The 10,078-nt window shown below is 49.5% G+C and overlaps 1 protein-coding gene across 1 annotated transcript; it reads left to right on the top strand.

Annotated features, from left to right (window-relative positions):
- The first annotated feature begins 696 nt into the window (after window positions 1-696).
- Window positions 697-8,042, top strand: LOC149362875 (glyceraldehyde-3-phosphate dehydrogenase 2-like). The gene is made up of 9 exons (XM_089573294.1): window positions 697-749; window positions 1,297-1,365; window positions 2,482-2,578; window positions 2,910-3,016; window positions 4,625-4,742; window positions 5,342-5,569; window positions 6,216-6,476; window positions 6,929-7,026; window positions 7,729-8,042. Exons 1-9 carry the CDS (start codon window positions 712-714, stop codon window positions 7,796-7,798), a joined length of 1,086 nt encoding a protein of 361 aa, XP_089429420.1. The 5' UTR covers window positions 697-711; the 3' UTR covers window positions 7,799-8,042.
- The last annotated feature ends 2,036 nt before the right edge of the window (window positions 8,043-10,078 follow it).

Raw genomic sequence — 10,078 nt, 5'->3', positions numbered from 1 at the left:
AAACAACAACAATAAAGTCTCCCTATAATGATGCTGATAGTGGCCACGGTGCGTGAGCGCAGTTCGTTGATTTTTACGAAAGAATGCAGAGAGGTTCTTTGTAAAGCATTGTAAGTTCAGTAAAATTTTTTGACTTTTTCTTGTATTTATGAAGGATATTTGTCTGTCGCAAATGCTAACGTTTGAGCAGTCTGAGTTCGAGATTTACAGTTCCGAACAAAACTACTCGAGCGCCCCGCGTTCATTCAGTTGACCTTGTCGGCGGTCAGGTGAGAGTGCGAACGGCATTTCGAATAATTTTTTTTCCGCACCGTATTTAATTGGTTTAATTGTCACGTACTGTCGCCTCGCCCTCGCTGTTGACTCCCAGAACCGTAGCGGCGGTTATTTCGTTCCGACGCCCGTTTTTTCGGCCGTTCCTGTTTTCCTAGCGGGCGTGGCACGGTGTGAAAGTGACTGCCGGCGGACGCTGTCGGCGTTTCCCTTTCGCGGCTACGATTGCGTTGTCATTGGTATGCTTTTGCGCAGCTTGTAATGAGGGAAGCGAAATCATGGCAGAAATGCAACGCATCGGTAGCATCTTTGTAGCGGCTTCGGGGCCGCGCTCGTGCACGTCAGCCCCCTGGGTGTAACAAATGATGGCCGGTTGCGAGCGCGTGGCACTGCTACCGGCGATCGCTCGCGCTTCGAAGAGCAGCGGCGTTTCATCTTATGGGCCAGGAGGTTTCCACTGTCGCCGAGCACGGCCGGTCAGAACTCGCTTGTGCTGGAGGGTTTTACCCCGTAGTCCCGAGCGGCACTTCCGCCTCTGGCGTTCGCGTAGGCTAGGTGTCCAGCCGCACGTAAGCACCTTTAGCGTAGCCCGCGCTGACCGGGACGTCAGTTCTGTCGCAACGTTGCGTTATCGAGCCCTGCAGGCCCTCCGTTTTCGATCCTATTCGCTGTTCAGCTAGCGGAATTCTCGAGCCCTTGCTTTAAAGTTAGCGCGCTTTGTTCTTTCGTACCTCTGTTCCGTTGTGATTTACCGTTTCGTAAGCCGGCCGCGAAAACTCGAGTCCTAGGAGTGGATCGAACCGTGCGCTGTCTTGCGTGCTTGCTTGGGACTCTGCTGTGAAGTGTTCCGTGGTTTAGGATCTACAGGCGCCGCATAACGATCGTCGGTGTTCTGTTTTGTAGCATCTTCGTGATTGCGGCTGTCGGAAAGGGCAACCGCTGCCCCCCAGTGCATTGTTTGAAAGGCTATTCTCTCTGCCTGTGCTGCCCGCACACTCACAAATTTTTTTTTTTCTTTTCCAGCTTATTCGTCACCCAGTTTACTAACTCGGAGAACGGCAGCAGCGACATGGCGAAAGTTGGCATCAACGGGTACGTGTTCTCCACTTCCGCGTTTATCGCATTTACTCCGCGATCTCCCCGTTCCCTTTTATCTGTCGTGGCCGCGACCTTTTAAACCCAATTCGCCCCCACAAAGGGCTGTTCTGGCGGGCGTTCGTGCCGTCCTGCACGCGCTGGTACCGGCGTCACATTGACGTGACCTCTACGCCAGCTGTCATGGCTGCTCTAGTGCTCTACTCACAATGCGTGCGGCGTCTGCCACTTGGGCGAGCGCGCCGCCGGTCCCTCGCGATTTCCTTACTAGTTTGCATGCGCCTAGCTGATAACATCTTGGGGAGAGCGCGGTGTGTATTGTGCGCGATCCCACCCGCCCGCCGCCTTTTTTGTTCTTGTTTTGTTTGCTGACTCAACTTGACGCGCTTGCTATCCGGCTTGGTAGCGGCGGCAGCCGCTCCGCCTCCTCCGATCCCGTCTGGATCGATGAGCGCTTACGTCACTGCTGTCGTCTAGCGTAAGGGCATGCGGTACATCGTTTTTTTTTTTTTCTGACGTTTCATTTTTTTGTTCGCATTCTTGTTAGGGAATCGACCCCGTATTTTGACGTTTAAGTGCTCGGGATGTACATTTCAATTAATTAAAAACTACCTTGAAGTTGCGGGGCTGCTTGATATCCTTCATATCGCCGCTGTAATCATAAAAAAGGTTTAATTTTTTTTTTTTTTTTTTGGTGAGCCGCAGAAGGCCCCCGTGTGCTGTCCGGTGTCGGTGCATGTTAAACAACCCTGGGTGGTTTAAATTAATATGAAGCCCTCTGCTACTGTCACCTTTGTAGCCCATTTGTCACTTCGAAACGTATAACTCCACAATTTACAATTTTTCTTGTATGGCGCAATCATTGCCCATTGCTTTGCAATAGTTAAATAGCCCCAGAAAAAAAATCAAATGCGAGATGTGTGCATTATTGTGAAAGAAATGGGGCTGTTGCAACATGGGATAAGTTTCATTTGTTGTGGTGTTTGGCTCGTTACTCATTGAGTGAAGGGGTGTTTGCTGTAAAATCTCGACTCTCTGCACGGCATTAATGCATGCCGGGCACAAGTTTTTTTTTTTATGGTTGGCACCAATTGTCTTAATTGGTTTTCCCAGGTTTGGCCGCATTGGCCGTCTTGTGCTGCGTGCCGCCCTGAGCAAGGGCGTTGAGGTCGTGGCCATCAATGATCCATTCATTGATGTCAAGTACATGGTGAGTTCTGCCCCTAGGTTCAGTGCTCTTTCTTGGTTTTTTCATGAGTTTACACAGTTGAAACTAGCAGTTCTGTTACATTCAGCTTTTGTCAGATGCTGCTTATTTTGCACGTGACGGATGCTTTCGAACAGTTTTTCTATGTTTTAGTAGCTCCATAAGGATGTAGTTGTTTAAGTCAGCAAGCATAAAAGAAAAGGGCTTTTGGCAATGAGATTTTTGCATCTCGCACTCTGGCACCATTCTGCATGATTGCGATGTCTCCCAAGGGGAACAGGGTAGTTTTTCGGCTGTCTGACTCGAGCTTATGCTTGCACTCCTCTGCGTGCAGGTGTACATGTTCAAGTATGACTCGACCCATGGCCGCTACAATGGAGACGTCCATGAGGAGGGAGGCATGCTCGTGGTCAATGGCCACAAGATCCACGTCTTCCAGGAGTGAGTGCCACGGCCACTGTTGCCTTGCATAGAATGCACCTGTGGTGTCCTTTCTTACATGCTGTGGGTGCTTAGGAATCCAGATGAGCTGCCAAATACGTAAGATCCTTTGGGGATGAATTTATGCTTTATGCACTGCGGTCACTGTGTAGTATTGTGCAAGTACAGGCAGCAACAGTAGCAAAGGATCAAGCTCTGTTGAAACCTCATTCCAGCTCTTGTTTTTACCCATATCAAATGTCATTTTGAGAGGATTTCCTCCCAGGGGATGCATTAGAAAAGGAATTCCAGGAATCTACCCCACAAAGCACAGCCTTCAAATACAAACCTAGTCTGAATGCATTGTGCGTATTCACATCTTCATTCCGTCTGAGCACCATGGAAGTATTAAAGAACCCCAGGTTTGTTAATTATTAAGCCGCCACGGTGCTCGGCTACTGGCCCAAAAGATGCAAGTTCGATCTGGTCGCTGCGATCGCATTCTGATGGAGGTGAAATGTTAAGATCCATGTACTGTGAGATGTTGGTGCTCCTTAAAGAACCCCAGGTGGTCAAAATTACCCAGATGCGTCTGCTACAGCGTCCCTCATAGCCTTAGTCGCTTTGGGACTTTCTACTTCATAAACCAGTTAGCCATTAAATGTTCCTTGGTTGAGTGCACATTGGAGTCTCTATGCCGCAAGGCCAGGAGTTTTGCCCATGCCATTCTTGGTTTGGTATGAGATCCAACTTGGGGAGCAGCGCTTTTGACAAGACAAAGCTGTCCACTCCCCTCTTAGAAGCTGGCCGTGCTCCAGGAGCCGTGCGTGTCTGGCTTCTCTTGCTGGGCTGGCACTGTTCCACCGGCACTGTTTTTGTTCTGAAATGCCTGGAACAGCTGCCGCGCTTCCGCTTCCAAGGCCATTTGATGGCTTGAACCTTCCTGCTCCCCCTCCTCTAAGTTTAGACCTAGCAGGCAGTCAATGGAAGAGCTTTTCTTTTGTTGCCTTTGTTTCATTTCATCTCCGTGCGCTTCTCGCGGTGCTTCTGCTGGCACTTCAGGCGGCTTTTGTTTTTGTAGCCTGCTTTCTTGCTGTCTGTTAGGCTATCTGAATTGCAAAGAGGATGTGTTGCCAGGATCTCTCGGGGATGGGTTCAGTGCCCCCCACACAGCCACTTAGTGTTGCGAAACTCTTCTCATTCTGTCTGGCTCTTGGTGTCTGTCACCCATCAGTTTCAGTGTGTCAGACCAGCAGTGTCATTTCAGGCCTTTTTTATGAACTCCTCTTCCTTGCTGAAGTGTTGCCTTGAGTTGTACGGACTTGCAGTGTTTTATTTAGTCAGCTTGTCATGGCAGCTAACTTGACCAGTAGTCATCCTCAGATAGTGTAGGGGGGAGGGGGTGGTCTGGAGAAGACTACTTGCCTGTAGCAAGGACTACCTGAAGGCACGCCATGCCCCGGCAACCTGTGTGTTATCAGTAAAGACCAAGCACCTTGTAGTTCCCATGTAAACTAATGATGCCACATGTTCAGGGTGCAATGCCGCACTGTTTGCACGTGGCATCTTTGTTTGTGCTGGCTTGTGTAGCGATTCGTGCTGATTAGGGCTGCTTATCTGTGTGTGCAGGATGAAGCCTGCCAGCATCCCTTGGGGCAAGGTCGGTGCAGAGTTTGTGGTGGAGTCCACCGGCGTCTTCACTACCATTGAAAAGGCCCAGCAGCACATTGATGGAGGTGCCAAGAGGGTGAGTCCAGGGGACATATCCCACCACAGCATGCAAGAAGATCGTAATAGGTGAATGAAGGAATTATTGCTGTAGCTTCTTGGCTCGCAGTGCCTTCTGCATTGTTCCTTAGCTTGGCTATACTGGGGCTTTGAGGGCATCGTGTAGGAAAGCAGTGCTTTTGCAGTTTTCTGGGTGTGAGGAGCAAAGCATGCATGCTAAGCCAAACAAAGATTTGAACGTTTGTGCGAATGAGTAATGAACTGGGAAGTAAACTCGTCAGCCCTGACACTGGCTAGTGCCTGCATATTAATGTTGATTGTGGAACAGTGTAGATTGCGCAACACATGTGTGTGATATTTGGTGTTAAGAAGGCTAGTCACCATGTTTTGAACAAAGGAAATTATGATGGCCTTAAGCTGCAATAATATGGTATGGTTGCAGGTATTGGGGTAAATTTTGTTTACAGCTTCTCAAGCATGATTTGAAGAGTTTTTAACGATATTTGTTCCCTTTGCATGCAAGAAAGGAATGTAGTAGTGCTTGTTAAGTGTCCATAATGTGCGTGCGTGTGTGTTTCTGATGATTGATTGGGGTCTGTGGTTGGAAAATCCTCTCAGGTGGTGATCTCTGCCCCATCAGCGGATGCTCCCATGTTTGTGATGGGTGTGAACCACACCGCGTACGACCCCAGCATGAAGATTGTGAGCAATGCCTCCTGCACCACCAACTGCCTGGCCCCTCTGGCCAAGGTGATCAACGACAACTTCGGCATCGTGGAGGGCCTCATGTCGACTGTCCACGCCACCACGGCCACTCAGAAGACTGTGGACGGCCCCAGCCACAAGGCAAGTGCCGAGTTAGAACTTACTCCCCACATTCTTTGTGTTTCCTATAATTGTGTACAATACTTACTGTGACGCAACTTTGGCCATATCGCGGCTGAAATCAGCTGAAAGAAAATGGGCATGTAGTGCAGAGGACCGATGGCCCCTTGGCGTAACTTGCCTGCCCGAGTGGCTGTGGCATTTGGCTGTTGAGCCCATGGTCGCAGGATTTAATCACAGTTGTGCAGGGCAACATTTCAATGATAGTGAAATGCTAAAGTGTCTGTGCTGTGCAATGTCGATACACGTTCAAGAAGTCTGGCTGTAAAAATTAATCTGCAGCCACACAAATGTAGCTTTGTTGTAGCTCCACACCCGTGCTGTGCCCGGTAGGACAATGGACTGGATTCCATGAGGAGGTGTAAGCGTAGCAGTGGGAGGCAGGCTGGTCGACTATGCTGGCGAGATTCAGAAGTAGAGCTCCAGGAGATGATGATCACAGGAAAGGTTGACAGGAAAACACTGGGAGAGGCCTTGTCCCTGCAGTGGACATATCCGGAGTGATGGGAGTGGCGCAGTCCTTGTTGTAGTTCTTCCGCAGTGCCATGGAGTTTGTTGCAGTGAGAAAGGTTTGACGGCGAGTGCTCATTAAACCTCGCGTGTGCAGGCCTGGCGTGATGGCCGTGGAGCGGCCCAGAACATCATCCCCGCTTCGACGGGTGCTGCCAAGGCAGTGGGCAAGGTGATCCCCGAGCTGAACGGCAAGCTGACGGGCATGGCCTTCCGTGTGCCGACTCCGGACGTGTCCGTGGTGGACCTGACCTGCCGCCTGGCCAAGGAGGCCACTTACGACGAGATCAAGGCTTGCGTCAAGGCCGCCGCTCTCAGTGACCACTGGAAGGGCATCCTGGGATACACCGAGGACGAGGTGGGGGTTGAAACGTGCAGCTGGGGTTGTTGCCCTTCTTTGATTCTGGTGCCGCGCCTCCTCAGTGGCTTCTCTGCAAGGATATGGATTGAAACAGATGCATGTATGCATGGTTCTCCGAGAGAGTTTGGGTCGGAGACATATTTGTCATGCGTGCTCAACTTTGACACACCCCTGTGACCCTGTCATCAGCTGCTCTCACTTCTGTCCACCTCAGTGTAGCAAGGCGGTGTGCGATAGGTTGTCAATTCTAGTTGAAGCACAAAGGGTCATCAAAGCGGTACTTAGTGACCTCGTGGTGGAAAACTATCCAGAATGTGGTGCCGAGCATACTTCAGCGTTTACAGGTTTCAGTGCACACCTAATCATTGAAACAAGCCTTGCTCCCCTTCGTTAATCGTTGACACCCCCTGGTAGCCATTCTCAGAACTGTGTCTCTGGACTGTTTGCAGGTGGTGTCGACCGACTTTGTTGGAGATACGCACAGCAGCATCTTTGATGCCAAGGCTGGCATCTCCCTGAACAAGACCTTTGTCAAGCTGATTTCATGGTTAGTCGACATGTGCTATACCTTTGGATCAAGGCCTTAGGGCAACTCGGGCCTAACCTTACCCTCATGGGATCCACTAGTAATTTCTATAGGCAGGCATTTTATGCATGCCCCATTTTTTTAATTCTTGAGTAAACACGTTCATATAAGTAAACAGTGAGATGGATGAATGAGAACTTTGGCACGTTCATTGCATGGCTCACGGGCGCCTTTTGTTTCGCGTCTACCAAAATGGCAGCATTTAGATAATGGCGCCCATTTGCTGCCCATTAATTTAGGCCCAGGTGGACTAAATTAGTCTAGAGACCTCCACCATGGCACCTCCCATAGCCCATGTGTAGTTTTCAGATTTACAATTTGTTCACATTCACGAAGAAATAGTAGCAGTTCCTTGTGGCATCTCAAGGAAACGGCAGTCTTGGTAAAAGGAGCAGACCCATGAGTATTACTGGTCAAGTGCTAGCTACTGTTAGTCGATATTTATGTTGCCTTCGGAACTAACAAGTGATCTATTAAAGCAGTGGTTGCAATTGTCGAAGGGTACATAGAGGCTAGGATTTTTCATTGATGAAAATGGTGAAAGTTGAGGAATATACCCAAGTTCCTAGCATTCTAACAGTGTCTTTTGTTTTATGGAATTTGTGCCTTGTGTTGTGTAGCTGCTGCACAGTACGTCTTGGCTGATGGCTGCTTCTCTTGCAGGTACGACAACGAGTACGGCTACAGCAACCGTGTGGTCGACCTGATCAAGTACATGAAGTCGAGGGGCTAAAGCTCCTTCACTGCCAGCAGAGGACAGCACGCCAGCAGTGCTACACCAGGGAGCATCAGTCACTCTTGGCTGCTGTCCACTTGCTGCTTCCCTTTGCTGCCAGCAGGTGTTGTGGTTCTCTTGAGTTAGTCGCCAAGCCCGTGTGTCCATCTGCCGACAGGTTAACACCACGTCTTTCCGTTCCTCCTCCCACCTGTAGTGTCTCCTTGTGCAGGTCTCTGAAATAAAAGCGTCCACCCCAGAAGACTGTGTGCTACATCAGCCACGTTGGCATTTTTTGTTGCATGCAGCCCAATGCGTGCAACATTGTCTTCACTATGGTAACAGCTGCTGAAATTTCCGAAATATAGTATTCCTCTGATAAGATATTAAATGATTCTGCAGGTTCGTTGCAGATCACTTTCAGCATTGTGCTGTGGGTGAAGGACTATTGGGCTATTTCTGACCGTTTGGTAACAGCAACATGTGAATTGCTCTGGTTGACTATGCAGTATAAACATGAATAAAATCTAGTTCACCATAGCCCTACTTTCTGCACGGTTTCACACTAGTTTCACAGCAACATCGCTGCTCGGTGAAGGCTGATTGCTTCTGATTTAGCGACCCTTGAGAGGGACTCTAGTGCACTGCACGCCATCCTTTAAGGCTGATCCTTGCAACAAAGCTAGTCGCAAGCTTGAGTTGCTCTGCATACCACGGAACGTAATCCGTGACATGCATGCTTCCGACCCACGACACTACGCCATTGGCCCAAAAAAACTTGCTGATGACAATAGATGATTTATTGTCTGTTCCCATGACTATTTCCAATTGGTATTGGGTGTACGCCGTGTCTGTGCCCCAGCACCTCCTAGCTCATCTCTCTAGCACTTCTTCGAGCGAAATTTGTTGTTGTTAGCTTTTGAAAAGATGGCAATACCCACACTGGGAGATCGGAAAAAGAAACTGCGTCTAGGCGAAATTTATTGAAAGGCAGAACAGAGCGACGAGGCAAGTGACATGGGCTAACACATTGCGTGTGATGACGTCGCTCGCCGTCACTTGGGATCATGAACAGTTTTGGGGATCATCCCCAAAACTGGGCCTTTACGCGAAAGGGGAAGCATGGCGAAGGATGATGTCTCGGATATTTAGGTGGGCACCTGACAGGACGGTAACCGGCCAAAATGATAAAACAAGCAAGTTAAAACAGCAAGAAATAAATCAACTTTGCAAACGACTCCGTGTTCGGCGCAGCCGCGGTCAGCGTAGTTTTACAGCTGGTTTCACCGCGGCCGAGGAGGAGGCGCTCGCTCTTTAACGCGCTCCCCTCGAGACTGGCCGTGGTCACTGTGGTTTATGGTTTATGTTGTTTACATACTGACCTCCACCAGGGGGCTGGTAGTGCACCGGGCGCCCGAGTGAAGCCACTGGAAGTAAGCAGCGTCGACCCAGAAGTCAGAACGAGCAAAACTGCACAAAGCTATGGAGCAAAGAGAACGGGATGAAAGGCACACACACATAAGTACAGACAAGGTAGCTTATGTGCGTCTTTCGTCCTGTTCTCTTTGAGCAGTTTTATTCGTTTTGTTTGAACGAACCAAGCCCACTAGAGCGTCCTACTCCAGCAGAAGTTAGGGTGCCTCGATGCGCGCTCCCCCTCAGCTGCTTCGTGGAGGGGTGGGGAGATCTTTTGAAGGGGTCAGTGCTGCCTTGACGAGGGCACACGCCATATTTGTGCCCACTCCTTGTCCCACCTGCGTCAGCTGCACGTGCGGCATCCTGTTTCCCGTCGATTGCAATTTTTCTTGGCCACAAGACAGGGAAGACATGCCGCGGTGTTGCGTGCCTGCGTGCACAAATCGCTCCCAAAATGGCTGGAGAATGTTTTAATTTCCGAGGGATCCGAAAAGATGGCTCCTGTGTACTGTAAAGGTGAAACATGACAAACGGCAGTCGGCCAACACTTCACGCCTATGCAGTGTAAGTACTATATTCCTTGCTTCATTTCCTTGCTGCTTGCCTGCCCCATAGTTACATGTACTGCTTTAAATTAATACTCAACCTGCGTGCTAAAAACAGCATTAAAAGTTTTCGTAGGTATTCATTTCTATTTCGTGGTACGAGTTTGACAGCATATACCACGGTATCATGCACTGTGTTTAAAATGCTTATCCAACGTACACTTCAGGATGTGCAGTTGTCACGAATCGCATATTTAGTGTAAAGAGACTAAGTTGCAAGGAATAAGGGGCCTTCATCTGAAGAACGCAATACATGCGTGCATTGCGGTGGCGCCCG

Source organism: Amblyomma mixtum, chromosome 2 (genome assembly GCF_055824585.1).
Source record: "Amblyomma mixtum isolate Tamu chromosome 2, ASM5582458v1, whole genome shotgun sequence".
NCBI classification, from domain to species: domain Eukaryota; kingdom Metazoa; phylum Arthropoda; class Arachnida; order Ixodida; family Ixodidae; genus Amblyomma; species Amblyomma mixtum.
This window is presented reverse-complemented; position numbering and strand designations above follow the sequence as displayed.